This window comes from Anoplophora glabripennis, unplaced genomic scaffold (genome assembly GCF_000390285.2).
Source record: "Anoplophora glabripennis isolate ALB-LARVAE unplaced genomic scaffold, Agla_2.0 scaffold15, whole genome shotgun sequence".
Taxonomy (NCBI): domain Eukaryota; kingdom Metazoa; phylum Arthropoda; class Insecta; order Coleoptera; family Cerambycidae; genus Anoplophora; species Anoplophora glabripennis.
Window position 1 is genome coordinate 2,104,749 of NW_019416279.1, and position 18,303 is coordinate 2,123,051.

The 18,303-nt window shown below is 31.4% G+C and overlaps 3 protein-coding genes across 4 annotated transcripts; 2 read left to right on the top strand and 1 right to left on the bottom strand.

Annotated features, from left to right (window-relative positions):
* Positions 1-2,377: 2,377 nt before the first annotated feature.
* LOC108905185 (QRFP-like peptide receptor) lies at positions 2,378-12,621 on the top strand. 2 transcript variants are annotated; one of them, XM_023457390.1, is made up of 6 exons: positions 2,378-2,459; positions 8,060-8,113; positions 8,180-8,316; positions 10,732-10,849; positions 10,954-11,143; positions 11,295-12,621. In XM_023457390.1, the coding sequence occupies exons 2-6, from the start codon at positions 8,093-8,095 to the stop codon at positions 12,098-12,100; spliced, it is 1,272 nt and encodes a 423-aa protein (XP_023313158.1). In that variant the 5' UTR covers positions 2,378-2,459; positions 8,060-8,092; the 3' UTR covers positions 12,101-12,621. The 2 variants fall into 2 exon arrangements, with proteins under 2 accessions (XP_023313158.1, XP_018563491.1); XM_018707975.1 differs by lacking the exon at positions 2,378-2,459 and adding an exon at positions 2,792-2,826.
* Positions 12,174-14,265, top strand: LOC108905195 (somatostatin receptor type 5). The gene is made up of 5 exons (XM_018707985.2): positions 12,174-12,756; positions 12,819-12,958; positions 13,028-13,145; positions 13,202-13,394; positions 13,448-14,265. Exons 1-5 carry the CDS (start codon positions 12,754-12,756, stop codon positions 14,164-14,166), a joined length of 1,173 nt encoding a protein of 390 aa, XP_018563501.1. The 5' UTR covers positions 12,174-12,753; the 3' UTR covers positions 14,167-14,265.
* Positions 14,266-16,111: 1,846 nt separating this feature from the next.
* LOC108905636 (odorant receptor 85b-like) lies at positions 16,112-18,298 on the bottom strand. Its single transcript, XM_018708604.1, has 6 exons — positions 18,097-18,298; positions 16,817-17,526; positions 16,664-16,763; positions 16,506-16,610; positions 16,294-16,449; positions 16,112-16,234 (listed from the first exon to the last, which is right to left on the bottom strand). Exons 1-6 carry the CDS (start codon positions 18,109-18,111, stop codon positions 16,175-16,177), a joined length of 1,146 nt encoding a protein of 381 aa, XP_018564120.1. The 5' UTR covers positions 18,112-18,298; the 3' UTR covers positions 16,112-16,174.
* Positions 18,299-18,303: the final 5 nt, after the last annotated feature.

Consider the following 18,303-nt stretch of genomic DNA (forward strand, 5'->3'; position numbering starts at 1 on the left):
TATTAACGATATTGCAAAATAGCAATAATTGATGAAAAAAAGGCAAAATAATCAAGTTTTTTTGGAATTTTTTTTTTAAATATTTTAATTGCTCCGAGGGCATTCTAATTTTGGTAAAAAATACTGTAGAGTATAATAAAACAACACACCAAATTTCATTAAAATCGGTTTGATAGTTTTTGCAAAATAATTTTTTTAAAAAAAAATTTCCAGTAAATTTAACTCTCCTTTTTTTGTCTTTAAACAATTAGATTACATTTATCAATTTGCAATTAAGTTTTTTTCAAAAATTATAATTGTAAAGTACTATTTTTTCTTAATTTTATTTGTATTTAACAAAAAAATTAATTTCCAAATAATTTTTTTTTTGTTTCAACAAAAATTATTTAAAAGATTGTAATAATTATAACTAAAAACATTCATATTCAGTGTATGTAAAAAAAAATAATTTTTCATTGAAAAAATGTAATAGGGTAAAACATAAAGTATATTTAACGCATAAATAATACACTTTGTATATAAAAATATGTGCAAATTAGATAGTTGGCATTACGATATTCGTATTCATTGGCTCGCGAGACATCGGGTGAAAAAAAAAGGTCGAAATTGGTCCATTAGAAGTCGAGATAATGCAATTTTTTTCGTACCTTCGCATTTTGAACCTCCGAATTCAGCGGAGCGAAAGCCCCCTCCTCCACTTTTCGTGTTTGGAGTCACTTTCGCGCGTACGAGCGACAGCTTTTCCGCTGATTTATCTATGTTGCCGATAACTTATGGATTTCCCAATTATCTAAAGACCAGTAAATTTTACGAATACTTTACAAGAATACTTTATTGCCACAAACTGATTGTACATTTTAAAAATATTTAAAATTATTTAAAAAACCAGTGGCGTACTTTTTTTTTTCAAAAAATGTCCCCTACTCTCCCAATAACTACGTCACTGGAATGTATTTTGGAATAAGTTATCCATGAAAAAATAGTTCCTACTAAAATAATATGATCCCCCAAATTTTATCACTAAATATTTTTTGGCAGTGAAGTTATAGGAAAAATCATATAAATATTTAAAACTTTTAACACCCTGTATCTCCGTAGGGAAGCGTCCTATCAAAAATTTTTTATAGGGCAAAATTTGATTATTTTCATCGGTAGAATACGTCAATAAAGTTTGGCAAAACTTATCATTAACACCCTGTGTACTAAAATTAATAATTGTTGATTTAGTGAAGATTAAAAAAAAAAACAACGAAAAATTTTGCATTAAATTGTTAATAACAATGAAAAATTTTTAATCAATCGAAAAACCCCTACCATGTTGCCCGAGTGATGTTATTATGAAGCTCTGTACAAAATTTCGAGTCGATTCGTTGAAAACTTTTTGCATTACGTTTCCGGACAGAAAAAATGTGGTTTCTTCAAAGTTTTTATTGCCATCAGCAAAATAAATTCGCAAGTTTTTGCGCACTACCTCAAAAAAACTCATATACCTGATTTTTCAACCACCTATTTTTTTTTCCTACATTCTTCACACAATAAAGCATCGGGTAAACCATTTACCGATTTTTTTCAAAATTCTAGAGTGGCATTACCCCTTAAGACATCAAAATTAACAAGATCATTCGTTGGTTGTCTCATCTATGGCAAATTGATAAGGTATTTTTGACAATTTTTTAACAAAATATACTATTAAGACAACGAAGACAGTTCATCAAATTTTATTAAATATGAATTTGGTTCACAGGAAAGAGATTCTGTAGAGAGCTAAAATCAGTATCGTCAGTTATAATATAGGCAACCAGTAGTGACTTACTGAAGTCTTGTTGGTAATATCATGCAATTGTATCAATCCCATCATGATTTGAAGAATCGAACTTTCACAGTACCTACGTGAAGCTTTGTAATCTCCAATATCTAATTATTCTAATTAGACTTATGTTTGTTTAATTTTTAAAAACATTTAACATCAAGAAAGTTATATCTCTGCTAATCCATAGTTGCGTGCGTTGTCACACAATGTGTTTAAAATTAACATACTTCTGTATAAGCTAGATAATCCCGTATACTTGGATAACAAATGACTCCTTCAAGTGCACTTTGTTCAGGGATAAAATACGTTTTTTTCAGTAAATCCAGCTCGTTGAGAATTTTCAGCTTCTACATGAGCTGCAATAATTAAAGCTAATGCAAAAATAAATTTGGGATCAACTCTTATCAGATGGATGGTACCAAGTCCTCTTGTTGAGTGCTAACAAAACAACGGAGCCAACAAAACAAACACGTGCCTAAATTATTTATTATATTATCGTTTATCAAACAATATTTGATCGGCATATCATTCTGTCTATTTCCCAAACGTTACTACCTGTTATTAAGAGTGATAGATTACCAAAGCTTCGCGAAGTGTAATAATAGATATATCGATTTTAGTGCATTATGTCCGAGTGGAACAATTGAAGGTGAACCTTAATTTTCGTAGCAACAGTAATAACAATTTACTGCATGTATCTGAAATGCCATAACCTTTCCGTATAAAACATAATTGTATTATTAAATAAAAAATAGTATCCATTTTTCTGTTAGACTAAAAATGATGCAGTAGTATTTTTCCACTACAATTCTTTGACTATCAATTGTTTTATCTAAACTCATCATGTTAATAGTGCATGCCATATGTTTTAGAAATGATCTTATATCAAAATCCATTTAGATAATTTTATTATAATATACCTATATTACATGGTATATCTGAGTAGATGAAATGTATGCATGTGTAGATTGAGGTGTAGATTTTCATTCGCTAGATCATATAAAATCGTCCTAAAGGTAAGAAACATTAGGTGGAGTAATTTGATAGTTTAAGTTTTTGTAGTGTTTAATTTTTAAATTACAAATCATAGTAATCCTTCAGTTTTGGTCTGCCTCCTGGAGAAACTGTATATGGGCCAAATCACCAATGTCGTAACCGGACCATTGCTAATGTTCCTGATTTTTTGGTATTATTTAGTACCTATTTAGAGTAACTTTCATGAATATTTTCAAATTTTTATTTCCACCATTCGAATATTTTGGGTAAAAAATTCTCAAATACCTATAACTTGGCAAAAACTAAAGATATTATGATCTTTTTTTCGTTTTGTTTGTTTTTGAAATGTTGTTTTATAAAAAAAATATATAAAAATAATGCATCTATAGATTTTTAAGTGTTTTTTGATTTTTAAATCATAAAGTGCTTTCTGAAAAAGAGTGGAGTTTTTTTCTTCGAAAAATTCTCAAAAGATCGTGTTTTAATATGCAAATTTATGAGACAGGTTCTAAAGTGGGATCTTTTTTATTCTATTTTTATTTGAATAATTTTGTTTTTGTATTGTAATTTTTAACAGATAATGTACTCTATTAAACCTAGTTTTACCTAACCTAAATTATAGAAGTAAATTGAGATAATAATTAATTACTAAAAATACCACATTTTTAAAACTACTTCTACTAATATTGTCATTACTATATATTCAAATTTTTAATTAACTATAAATGTCGATTTTTTTCGATATAAAATTCTTTGTTTTGCATAATTTACCGCTCATATAAGTGCAATCGTTACGAAAGCCAGCAAGAATATGGGTTTTATTATACGCAATTCGAGAGAATTCCAATCGGTGGATGCATTACTTTGCCTGTACTATGCTTTTGTTCGCTCCAAACTGGAATACTGTTCTTCTGTTTGGTATGGCAATCAGAAGTATATGATTGAATATATACAGAGAAAGTTCTTGAAACACGTATATTTTAAGCTGCATGGATTTTATCCACCTATAGGTTATCCCCATGATATGTTATTGGCAGAGTACAAAGTTAACAGCCTAGATTCCCGTAGACTCTGTATTGCTATAATTATATTGTTTAAGATCGTTAATAATTTGATGGACTGTCCTGAAATCCTGAACAGACTAGAATTCAATGTACCTCGCTTGAACTCTCGGCATCGTGACACCTTTAGATTGCCTTTTCCGAAAACGCATATGTTATCATCATCTCCATTGTATCGGATGTGCATGAGTTATACGTCGCTCCAAGGTTCAATAGACTTGTTTTTTTCATCTGTTTCCAAAATCAAGACTATAATATTGGGATCTTAGTATTCCTTTTTCTTGTTTTAATTTGTGCTATTTATGTGTTTTAAATCTTTTACTTAACTTGTTTAGTTTGTCCATTTGCTTGCTTTTTACGATTGTTTTTGTTTTATTATCTTAACTTTATATATGTAAATAATATGTGTGTAATTAGCCTGCCCGGTAATTGGTATTTAGCTGTTGGGCAGATGTATCTTAAAATAAAAATAAAATAAAATAAAATAATGTCGCAATACTTGTTATATTTTTGACCATTTGTATGTAGTAAAAACATTTATATGTATATTATAGACTAGGATGGCCCAAAAAATACGATTTTTTTTTCGTGTCTCTTATGAAAATATGTTAGTTTATCATGTTTTAAGAACCCCCTCAAAAAGTCAACTCAAGAAAAATGTTTTTAGAGGTCGCTCAAGATTTTTCAAAATTTCCAAAACTATTGACAAAAATATTTCAATTCTGAAAATTTAAAATCGATATTTTAATTTCTAAAGGTCACTCATAATTATTTTAATTTTAAAAGTAGTGTACCTAAAATGTTTTCGATCTCTAAAAATAAATATCAACGAATTAACATTTTTTTTGTTGAATTTGATGAACAAAAGAATAGAAATAAATCACGAGAGTGCGGTAGAGAATCTTTTGAGGTAAAATTTACCACACTACACTGGGTATCAAAAACTTATTTATAATTTTTTAATTTTTTAAAATTTAAGTGTCTTGTGATTTATTTCTATTATTTTGTTCATCAAATTCAATAAAAAAAATTATCAGTTCGTTGATATTTATTTTTAGAGATCGCTCGAAAACATAGATACACTAATTTGAAAATTAAAATTAAATTAGACCTTTAGAAATTAAAATATGGATTTGAAATTTTCAGAAACGAGATTTTTTTCAACCTAGAAAATGATAAAATAACGAGAAAAGAAATTTTAAGAAAATTATATTTTTGACGATTTTGGAAATTCTTAAAAATCTTGAGTGATCTCTAAAAAAATTTTTTTTGAGCTGATTTTTTGATGGGGCTCTTAAAACATGATAAACTAACATATTTTGACAAGAGACACGAAAAAAAAATCGTTTTTTTTGGGCCACCCTAATATAGACAGAAGTTAACGACGAAATAGAAAACATCAATTTCTAGAACACTTGACGGATTTTATTTTCTGTATTATTCCATTAAATATACCCGTCAGTGATCCAAGCACAATTTAGAAGGATTTAACTCCTGTAGTTCTATACATACACTTATAAAAAAATGAGTCGTCGGTGCACTGGTCGTAAATACGACGAAAATAATATTAATAATAAATTTTAATATTGTTGTATCAAAAATGTTTTTTGGTACGCAGAGCTAAATATTTTTTATATATACAGGGTGATTCACAATTTATCCAAAACAAATTGGTAATAGATAGGTATATCATGAAGTCAATATCGTAAAAAAAAAAAATTGTAAAATCCTTATAGTTTCCGAGAAAATAATGATTGAAGTTGTACGCAATACGCTCTCTGTCCACGTGACCTCAGGCGATTCCGAATACTAAAATGCGATTTTACAGTAGTTTTTGAAGTGTCAGAAATGGCTTAAGTCAGGTCAGGTCAAGTTTTACAGTGGGCCAGTATCCAGTACCGTGCATAAGTGTATTTTTAAATCATTTTCGTACTACCCTTTTTGATTTTTTGACAAAATTGTATTTGTAAGAGTCCCTTGTACATTCAAAATATATTTTTTTTAAATAAGCTCTGGATCACCCTGTGTATATATAATTCTAAATTAAATTTGTCGATAACGACATATGTTCTCTGTCTATCTGTTCTTGAATTAGAAATATTTATTATTGGCATATCATTCTTATCTACGGTCATTTTTATTGATTCGTCACTGCAACATGCAGCCAATTATTACTAGTATAGGTAACCTACAAAGAACTAAATTGTCAAAATTTCGAATGTAACCACTAAAAATCATCGAAAATGCATTCACAGCAAGATAAAATCATATTGTAGGTTTATGTTAAAAATTTGTTTTCTTCTTGTCTACTGAAAGCTCTTCGCTTTATATCCCACGGATTTTTTTCTTAAGAAAAAAGCATTAATTTCAGAAATTTGCTAATACTCATGTTCTTCTTGGGTAACATTTATATTAATTAAAGTTATGTGAGCCTTTTTTTCAACTAATTTATTAACAGTTTCAAAAGGACATACCTAAAAATATTTAAAAAGTTCGAATAAAATGATAATATTTTACAAGGTGACAGCAACAATTTTGATTAGAAGGCATGTGGAATTAAATTGAGCATATAATTATCTACGACCACAAAAAAATAAGATTTCTTGTTAGGGATGAAATATCTTTCTTTCGATAATTTGTGAATTTGTTAAAAATGGCATCTATTCTTTGTTACAAAATATATTATTTATGAGAAGTCTGTAAGAAAAATTATCTTCATTATTGAGTGATCCTGCCCTTTTTCATATCCAGATGCATTGTCTTTGTCTGTTCCCATCGTCCCATTAGGTTATCTCGTGACTGTGGCGTGGTGGATGGCAGTATGGCGTATGGTGTGCTTTGGAGTTGGAAAAGTATCGGTTTATCTGGTTATTCTAGTGAAAATTGTATTTAAATGCACTGATTTAATTACAATAATTAAAGACAATATATTAAGTCTCGATTAACATTTGGTTAAATAAACGGATACTTAAATTGTTATCTATAATTACGTATTTGTAACGTACAATATACAGGTAGGTTATGGCTATTTATTTATCCGATCAGTGAACCAATCGAGACCTAAATTATTGTCTCTAAAACAAATTTGTGTTGAAACCACCATGACTGTTTAGTAGTTTATGACTGATATTTAAATTAAAATTTCAAGAAAATATAAAGTGATGCAAAACCACTCCAAACGTTAATAATATGGAAGCATTTATTAAGTAAATTGGTAATAATAACATTAGTAGACCTAATTTCACATAACATGGCTTTAACCCAAAAAATATACAAATTTAATAAATTAGAAAAAAGTTATTACAAAATACCGATATACTATTAAAAAAAAAATGTAGATCTGAGACAATTTCTTTACAATATCTCTCCTAATTTGAATGTTCATCGTTTGCAGAACACGCTGTATAGCGTCTAATTAATTTCAACACAATATGTCCTAATTAACCATTTTTGAGTGATTTATTTTTGCACTCTATATTTAGTTAATTAAAAACCAAGTCTGAGTAAAGAATGACTAAATAATAGTTAAATTTAAATCATATTACAGAAAAAATCGACTCTAAATTGGTTTAAATACTCAGAATAGAGTCGAACATCACTCAATTAATAGTTAACAGTAACTCGGATTTCGAGTAAAACTCACTCATTTCTGATGCAATAGTTTCACTCAGTTGTACTCATATTAATAAAGTGAAAATTTCACTAAATCGGGTGTGGACAGAAATTGATATATTATTGAGTAAAATTGAGTGAAATTGGAGTGAAATTTGAGTGAAATTGTTTGACAGTGTACCCATAAAAATATCTCTGTATTTATTTTGTTAAAACAACGTTTTGTGCTGAACATAAAACTATCAAAACTGCTTAACAATAGATATTTTTGTAACTAAACCAACTTTTCACTTAACAATTTTGCGGACCAATTTTATCCAATGTTGTTTTTCCTTGACCCAGAAAAACCCAAACAGCAACGTCGGCAAAAGCAAGACAAAATTATCCTTAATCCCGACATATGTCGTCCTTTATTGATTAATTGTTTTTTCATGGCATGTTCTACAATATTTTTTTTATGATAACGCATGTAAAAGTCACTACCCATAAAAGTATATCGGCTACACGAACATATCTATGACGTGTTGACTAGCTAAACTGGAAAACCCGATAATTGCTTTTTTGTTCTTCCTCGTTATAGATAGGCAGTCATGAGTGCGGTGTGAACCGAAAGATGTCCAAAACTTTCAAACAGGTAAGTTCAAAGAATTTTAGGTAGACAGATTGTTAGTTTGCTTCACCTTTGTTTCTTCTTTTGCAGAACTTACCCATTGTTTTGAATTCGACCATTCATGTTGTTCCTGAAAATACGAGGCATGCTTTCTACTGGCTGATCCTAGTAATAACGATATTGGCAGTGATAGGGAACGTACTTGCCATTAGGTCAATTATTTTAAGGTAAAAAAATTAGAATAGCATACCATAAATATACAGGGTGTCCCGCATAAGAACCAACACAGGGCAGGTGCATGTAGGGATGTCCAAAATATTGTAATTTAACCAAACTTACCTATATACAAAGTTGCACCCTGAGGAGTTATTAGCCCGCAATGTAGGGCCCTAAATTTCGAAAAAAATTAATATATCTGCAACACTTTACCGTAGAAGAACCAAATTTAGTTCATGATTTAAGTTTATTACTGGTCTTCTTTGATTATGATTTAAAGTTAATTGAAGCACTACAAGGTGTTCATTGGAGATGACTCACCCCTAAAATTGTACCGAACTTTTTTTCATTGGCCATATTGAAAAATAGTAATATTAATTCGCAGCAGAGTTTATTTTTTTTTACTCTTGTCAAATTTATGTTTATCAAGATAAACCGTATTAACTGACAAAAGATTTTATTAGTGTTCATTAGGAAATAAATCAAAGTCAGTAGTAGGCTTTATCTTTCAAATTTGACAATTGACCAAATAAATTTTACTTCACTTCTCTCCTAATTCTACAAAAAGAAAACAAGTGCCTAGGTAGTTTTTAAACAAGCGAATATTGTATTAAGTAAAATACACAAATAAATAATAAAAATAATAATTGATATTTTTTCAACAACAATCAGAGATAATTGTTGAAATAAAATAATTTTATTGCTAACTGATAAGTTTGAAAGATAAATTCATTGTCTACTACTGACTTCTCGATTATTTTTCCTGGGATCATGACCTAACAAATTCACAAAATTTTTGAATTTCTAATAAGCTCTAATTCGAATTAATCTTAAGATTTAACACCCTTCTCCGGTGACGAACAAAAAACAACTACACGGGAGAAATATAAATGTAAAATGTAAATTTTTTAATAAATATTGTAAAAACCATGGAACGAGCCAGCTTTAAATTTCTGCAAAAAGTAATTAGTTATATACAAGGAATCACCTTTCGTTTAGGTTTTCGTTTATGAAACTAACTATACAGGGTGCGGCGTGTATAATCTATAAAAATTAAACTACAGCTTCCTGATGATATTTGTAATAGCAAAAGTTCTATCTTCGCGTTCTTTTTTTGAAAATTAATGTTCATTCATTCAACGAAAATGAAGGTCGATCCTGTGTTATTTATTAAAAACTTTGGAAATGTTTTTATGCGACCCGAGATGCAACCTTATAATTTAATACTATTAATACTAAAAGAAGGTTAGGTTACATTGTCAAAAAATTCGCGCAGGCAACCGATTTCGTATTTGTATTGAATTCATTATTCACTTAATTATTAAATATTAAGCATCGTACTTCGACCCATCAGTGTTAAAAAGTGAAGGATTCCAGACAAAAGTTTTTATTTTATAATTCCACGATAGTGACTGTAATTTTATAAAAAAGTAAAAAATAAGAATAGCGTGCCGATTACATTAAAAACGAGATTCTTATTTTTTACTTTGCAATCGTACAGCGGCTGCGAGATACGGGAAGTGCTATTCCTCGAGGAGAAGGACGTGGTCAGCAAGTGAACCTTAATGTAGAAGATGCAGTGTTGGAAAATCTTGACGAAGACCCCACAATTAGTACTCGACGACTCCCACAGCAAGTAGGAACCTCATCTCGTACCGTACATCGCATCTTAAGGCATCAGCTATTGCACCCCTATCATCTGCAACCAGTTCAACAAATTTTACCCACAGATTGTGATCAACGAATGCGTTTTTGCAGATGGTTTTTACGCTAATCAAGTAAACTTTCCTGCTTATGTTTGTGTAACAGATGAGGCGACATTTACCCGTGATGAAGTGAATTTATTTTGTTATTATTGTTATATTTATTAGTTACAATTAAAATTGTTTAATATTTTCTATATTTGGTTATCATATTAAACCGTCATTATACGTATTGTTCTATTTTTCTTAGTAGAGTGACCTTTTTTAAGAAGAACATAGCAATTAATATATAAACAAATTTGTGACGGGAGTTACAGCATTTGTTTTTCACAGTAATGTTCATTAAGTTATGACTACAACAGAATACATTTTTGTATAATGTTTGTTATTGTAACTTTTCAAGAAGAGATAGACAAAAAATTTCTGCACAAAAAAATGTTCATACAAAAATAGATAATTTTAGTTATCATAAAAAATTGGTATGCTCGTGGAAAAAAAAGTTTATGACTTAATTTTTTTATTTTCCGAATTTTGAAAAAATGTTTTTCAAATGCAAAACGGACCTTAGCGCGTCTCGATTCACGCAATCTAAACAGATTTTTACTGTCGTTTTTCGTTTGTCTGTTATGGGACCGAGACGCGAAGTATAGGACACCCTGTATATGTACTGACGTGAAACCCTGTATACCGTACATCATTATATTACAAACATTGATTTTTCAGAAAATGCAAGTTTTTGCAGAAGACCTGTATTATTTCCTTAGCAATGGCAGATATATTTTCAGTAGTCATATTCGCCACAAACAATTTGGAAACCCTATCCCAAACTCTAATCATTTGGGTAAGCATTTAAGAAATCCTTGTTTATTAAATAGTTTTGTAAAAAGGGAATGACCCCCACGATCATCCAGTGACTTCTTTATCCTATATTTTCACTATTTCCAGACGTTGGGAGAGTTTATGTGTAACTTTATCCCTATGGGTCAAGTTCTAGGAACAACAGCTAGCTCAGTAGCTCTTTTGGTAATAGCCCTAGACCGCTATCAGAACGTCATTTACGCTCTTGGAAGAAGATGGGATCCAAAACCAACGATGTGCATTCTGATAGCTTCAGCACTTTGGATTGTCTGCACAGGTCAGTATAAACATCTTCAACGTACACCAAAATATCCCTGCCACTAATTGCCAATCAAAAATTAGTGTACTTGGATAATACTATATATGAGATTTAGATGTCACATGTTTCCTTGTTTTTCATCGCTTATCTTCCTTTCTTTCTCTTTCAGTGATCTCCTATCCAATGTATATATATTTCCAACACAAATCTGTTAATGTCGTTTATGTGGAAGAGGAACCTGTGTTTGAATTTGCTTACATGTGTGTCGCTGTGGACAAAACCAGACTAACCGTGTACTACGTCACCATGGCAGTCCTTATATTCCTGCCAATCATAGTAATATTCTTCTGGTTCTACTACAAGATTGCTGCGCTAGTATGGAAGCATCGTAAGCCTTTGGCGCTGAGGTTCAACAAGTCAGACAGGCAATCCGAACTCGAGGAATCGTCCACAACAAAGTCTACCGACTTATCGGCCAATAACAGTAAAAACCTGAAGCTGATAGTGAAGAAGGTGAAGAACGTTCAAGTGGAGAGGAAGATAAGAACCTTCAAGATAGTCTTGGTGCTGATGATCACTTTCATAACTTGTAGGTTGCCCTATTGGTGCTTCTACGTAATCAAATTGTTAAGTATCTTGAAGGGCGATTTGGTTTGGAACCTGAATTTTGCTCTTACAGCCCTGAATATGATCAATAGCGTGCTAAATCCATTGCTGTACACATTTTTGAGCCAGACCATCCACGCTTGGAAGTTGATCAATGACTTTATTTGTAAGATATGTTGCTGTTGCTTTTCAAACGCGGAGTTCGAGGATTTCGAGAAGGATAACCCTTTCGTGAGGGAGCATCACGGCAGCAAGAAGCCTCAGGTTATCAAGGAATATCCCAAGGACACCAGAAACCCCAAGGTCAAGTTTGCGGGGGCGGTACCTTTTGTAGAGTTGCAAAGCAGCCAAAGTATTCAGAAATATTGATGAATTAGTATTTTAAATACATGTATGTTTATATTGTAATAATATTTTATAATGATTATATAAAAATAACATCAAAATTTATTAACATTTTGAGCACATTCAAGGAAAAACATCAAGTGATCTAGTCTTATTGTGATATTTTATAAAATTCAGAAGTTTTGTTCAAATTTATTGATAGTTTTTGTTTCGTTGTTGAAAGCTCGTCATTACTAAATCAAAGTCATATTAATTGAACCATACAATGCAATTATTGTCATCATTATAAATAAATAATGTCTATTTCTTTGGATTCAAGTTTAACTTGTAACTATTCAACCACATCAGATTTAAATTTGTAAATTCTTACTTACTCAAGAATTCCTGACTTTCCAAAGTGTTGGTTTTGCTGCTCGCTATTAAATAAAAATATAGAGTTCACACATCAATTCCATTATCTGATTTATCTTGATTCCGCTCACAGCAGCTACTGCTGAGATTTTTGTGTATATATGATAAAGCGCAAATAAAAAATTATCAGTTTACTTTGTCCCCTTTATTAAATTAGACATCTGTTAATTCGATTTTAATTTTATTTGATCAAATGATATGGCTCGCATAACTCCCATAATACCGTTGCTGTGATTCTTTACCTCCAGGCTTTCGCCAGGTTCGAAATGGTAAGTACTACACATTTTGAAGGGAAGCCCAGTGATAAAAGTTTTTCTCGTTTTTTTTTTAGGTGAACACTTCTACAGTGCTTGAAAGTTCCCTGAAACTGGTACCATACAGTAGCCGCTGGTTTTTCTTTTGGCTGATTTTAATTATCTCGATCGTCACCGTCATTGGAAATGTTTTAGCAATAAAGTCTATTATCAAAAGGTAACACCATCAATTATTCTTGTATTACCTTAGCTATACCTCCTGCCAACGTTTAATATTTTATTTCAGAAAGCAAAAATGCCTGCAGAAGGTTTGCATCGTCAGTTTAGCTTTAGCCGACATGTTTTCAGTAGCTATGTTTGCCACAAACAATTTGGATGCGCTCTCAAGGAAACTCAAGACATGGGTAAGTACCAGTTCACCTTTCATTAAAAATCATCACGTTAAATTCTACTCCCGTAGATACTTGGTGAATTCCTGTGTCATTTAATACCTATGGGGCAAGTTCTTGGTACCACAGCCAGCTCGATAGCCTTGCTCGCCATAGCCCTGGATCGATACCAAAATGTGACCATAGCAATCGTCAGCCAAAGGTGGAACCCAAATGTTTGGAAATGCATTGGCGTAGCGTCTCTATTTCTCGTAGTGTGTTCATGTGAGTAAAACTTGAAAAATCCAGAACCTCGATGAAATTCTTTAAATTTGCAGTAATGTCTGCTCCAATGTACGTATTTTTCACCCTGAATCCAATCAGGATTGTGTATACAAGCGGTCCACAGCTGGTTTTTGAAGACGCCTTCCTGTGTGCCGCTATCGACAAGGACAAGTTGAAGCTATACTACATCATCATGGCTGTGTTGGTGTTCCTCCCCATCATCGTGATCTTCATTTGGTTCTACTACCAGATCGCCGCGATGATTTGGCAACACAGGAAACCACTGATTTCTGCCAATGCTCCAAAACTGTTCATCAAGAGGACTAAAACAGTCCAAGTCCAAAGGAAAATACGAACTTTTAAAGTGATTATAGTCCTTATGGTTGCTTTCACCGCGTGCAGGTTGCCTTATTGGCTTTTTTTCGTGATTAGACTCCTGGAAACCATAAGTGGGTCGACAATATGGTACCTCCACTTCTTATTTATTTCTCTCAATATGTTAAACTGCGCCTTAAACCCTCTGTTGTACGCTTTTCTAAGTCAAACTATATATTTTGTTAGAAAATGTCACAATTTCGCTCACAAAGTTGTTTTGTGTTGCTGTTGCTTCAGTGGTAAAGATATAGACATTCATCAGAACAATCCGTTTGTTGTAAACTGTGAAAATAAGAATGATGGGGTTGATAAGTGCAAAAATCCTAGTAATTTCAGGATAAAGTTTCATCCACCTGTGTATGATAGCGTCTTGCCCTTTAAGGAACAGTTAATATAACGCATACGTAAGCATATAATGAAGCTTTATTGCATAATTACTATAATAGTTAATGAAGAACAGGTAAATTTATTTGTAAATCGTTCTTTGAAATGCAAAGGGTCATTAATATAATAAGGGTCATTTCAGTAACTGTTATAGCTCTGTAAACTAGAACAAGATCATTTCAATTAAATTTGATGATGTATTCTTATTACGTTAATTTACTATGATTGCAAAAAGTTTTAAATATTGTATTTGTATCTTGGTTCTGATAAATATGGCTTCAAATACATATAACAACATTGATGTGAAACAAAATATACGTTTCAAAATTTTCAGTTTGTCTTTGACTTGTCCAAGAATTGTCAAGGGCAAATAAAAGGTCGCCAGTAAATTTGCTGGACAAAAAAAAAATATGACCGTATAGAAAATTAAATTTTAAATTGAGTTTCTTGTTCTTTAAACTCGATCCAAAATGGCGAACATGGTTAAAAAAAGCGCAAAGTTGCAAAAAGCGGTTTTTCTAAAGTAACTAAAAAATATAGCACCGATTGAAAAATTTTAAATGGGAAAGTTGTAGGTTTTAAAAAGATCTATCGACAGATTTTTTGTAAGTATCGATTGCTTTGTTACTTTTCGAGATATATTGAAAAAACCGTTAAAAATCTTTTCTTTTCTGTTCTTCTATAACTCGTTTACATATAGGTTATCATATTTGCTATTTACTGCAAGCATAGCCCGCGGCAAGCCAAAAAAGAACAATTTTGAAAAATTAAAATATATTAATTATTTTTTGATATATCGATTTTTTGAAAAAAAGGCGCTCTCGAAAATTGGCTAGGTCTTCTCAGCGAATAGCCCTACAATAACGATTTTCGGTTTATTTTCTTCGTAAAGAGTTATATTATCATGCTGTTAAAAAATGTTGACGATTTTATTAATTTTAAGGATCAGAAAATGACTTTCAACATTTTATAGCGATGCGCTTGATGGAGGTTAATATTGAATACTTATATTTTCAAAAAAAATAGTAGGATATGTTTACTTGATTTTTATTATTAGTAATTGAGTAATAAACTGAAGCGGGAAAGCGCTGAGTGCGTCAGCTGGACTGGACAGACTGGTAAACATATCCCACTTTTTTTTTGAAAATATAAGTATTCAATATTAACCTCCATCAAGCGCATCGCTGTAAAATGTTAATTGCGTCCTCAAAATTTTAAATTCGTGAAAAAATGTCAGCAGTTTCTTTCTTTAAAAGTCAACTTTTTCAGTCATTTTTGACCTTTAAAATTAATAAAATCGTCAACATTTTTAACAGCATGATAATATAACTTTTTACGAAGAAAATAAACCAATAAAACGTCACTGTAGGACTATCCGCTGAGAAGATCTAGACAATTTTCGAGAGCGCCTTTTTCAAAAAATCGATATATCGAAAAATAATTAATATTTTTTAATTTTTCAAAATTGTCCTTTTTTGTAAATAGCAAGTATGGGAACGTAGATGTAAATGAGTTATAGAAGAAGAGAAAAGAGAAGATTTTTAACGTTTTTTTCGATATATCTCGAAAAGTAACAAAGCAATTGATACTTACAAAAAATCTGTCGATAGATCTTTTTGAAACCTACAATTTTCCCATTTTTCAATCGGTGCTATATTTTTTTAGTTATTTTAGAAAAACCGTTTTTTGCAACTTTGCGATTTTTTTTAACCATGTTCGCCATTTTGGATCGAGTTTAAAGAACAAGAAACTCACTTTAAAATTTAATTTTCTATACGGTCGTATTTTTTTTGTCCAGGTAATAATTTCTGCAAATTTAACATTAATCCGTGACGGAATGCTTGGACTATTTAGCAGTTCAGCATATCCACCAGTTACAGTCCCCAACAATTGAAAATTAGAAATAAATTAGCAAAATAGAATAATAGAACATATTCTTGCTTTTTAAATGCCTTTATTGCTTGTCTGTTCTAGTTGTGCTTATCTAAGAATTCTAACATGACTTATCCTGCTGAAAACCATTATTCCTGTCCGTACATACTTTGTAGAACGGCTAAATAGGAATAAGACGATCGCATGATCTAAAAAAAAGACAAAGCTATCATAACTTTCATTTTTTCCTCAACCATATAGAGCTTACGCTAGTAAAGGTTACCAACGACAGAGGGAATATTTTCCCTGCTGTTAAAACAACTGGTTTTTTACATTTCTCCATGAAAATCATTATAGACTTCTTCAAACTGAGATCTGCCTCGTACCAGTTGGACATGTAGATTGCATCATTTATTTTGTCACTCTAAAACAGCGCAAATACAATGAGTAGTTGTCGTTTTTTATATAGTTATTACTTACACTAGCAATGATGCTATGACCAAACCAGCAGTACATAGCCACTTGAAAGATCATAGCGTTAAAATACGTGCACATAGAAATGAACTGGATACTGTTCGGTGGAACCTAGGAACCATTTGGTGTTATATCAGTAATGAGTTAGTTTTAAATATACTCACTATCATCATTTCAAATCCTGTGAAGCAAATGACTACCACGCTTGAGAAAAATTGGAAAAACGTGGCATACGAAAAGGTATCTTCGATGACACGTACAAGCCTATAGTGTATTTTGATGTAAACAGTATAAGCGTGAACACATTTTTTACTTACTTCAAGATTCCATAATGCAGAACAACGTTCTTAGCAAAGTCCCTTTTAGCTGTGTCTGTCTCATATCTTATATTGGTCAGATTGTCTTTCAGTATCTCAAATTGGGAAGTAACAACAGTGATCAATATGTAAATCAAGATGTCTATACCAGAGTTGATATAGACACTCATGTAGTAAGACACCCACTGAAAGGTAAAAATTGTCCAGTATTTGAACTTAGTGTCTATTTGGATAGGGTTCCAGCCTGACAAAGGCAGTGCCCACTCGTCATCATCCATAAGTGGGAAAATAGCGTAAGTTATGGAAACCACAGTACAAATCGATCTATAACACATTCCGAATATCTTTGTGAAGCGAACAGAGTCTTCAATCAAATGTCTCTTTTCTTTGGGATATCCATAGAAAGCAGGGTTAGCTAATATATCTTCTATTTCTAGAAGCTTGTGTTTTTTGTTTAGCACGTTGAACAGTTTGCAAAGAAAAGCCATTTGTGTAGCCAGAAATAATAAAGCTTCTACTACAGATAGTATATTCTTCATGTTCATAGCAAGAAAAATGACCATGGACAACGTTATCAATAAAGAGAAAGATATGTGACAAAATGCTGATAAGTTATACAGTTTTTTGTTGATCCTACCCTCGTTAGGGTAGATACCACAGAGGAGGAGAAGTTTTCGTTCGATTTTGAAGGCATTGCGTAGATCATAGTCCTGAAAAGGAAAAAAATTGTTCCAGGAAACATTTCTTATGTTCTTGGTGTTGTAACATTACTATTTGGGGACGTGTATAGGGTATCTCAATCTCAATATTATGGGCCTACTGTGAAAATACAAAAAATTTAATTAAAATTTGGGGAACATGGTGTTAAATGGATTGAGGTAAGCTCCATTTTCAGTAGAAAGTATCAAGTACTCGTTGGAAAATAATTGAATGTTCATTGTTTGAAGAATACGGAAAAATTTCTCTAATAAAAGTTTATTAGAAAACAGCGAGCTTTTTAAAAAGAAAAAAAAATCGGGTATGTTTCTGGATAAAATATAATTGATGACGTCATTAGTTGTTTCTGTCAAATCCCAAAGATAATGCTTTCTATTGAAAATGGAGCTTACCTCATCCCATTTAACACCACGCATCCCAAATTTTATCTAAATTTTTTGTATCCTCACAGTAGGCCCATACTGTCGAGTTTTAGGCAAGAAAAAAAATAATACCTAATACAACAAACAGATCTGTAAGAATTTGACATAATAATAGAACACTAATTTTTATGAAAAACTTACCTCAATTGTCGACATAGTGCTTTATGGTATGTTCAGTTCTAATTCCAATCATTTAATGATGCAAGGCTTAGCAAAATTCATTCGCAAATTGGCCTTTAAAATTCAAAGAGTTATTAGGTTAATAGGAGCGATTTCAGCAGTAATTTTCATAAAGTAGATCAATTACTCCAGGTAATAGTACAATTAAACTTGGCACTCTGTTTCAAT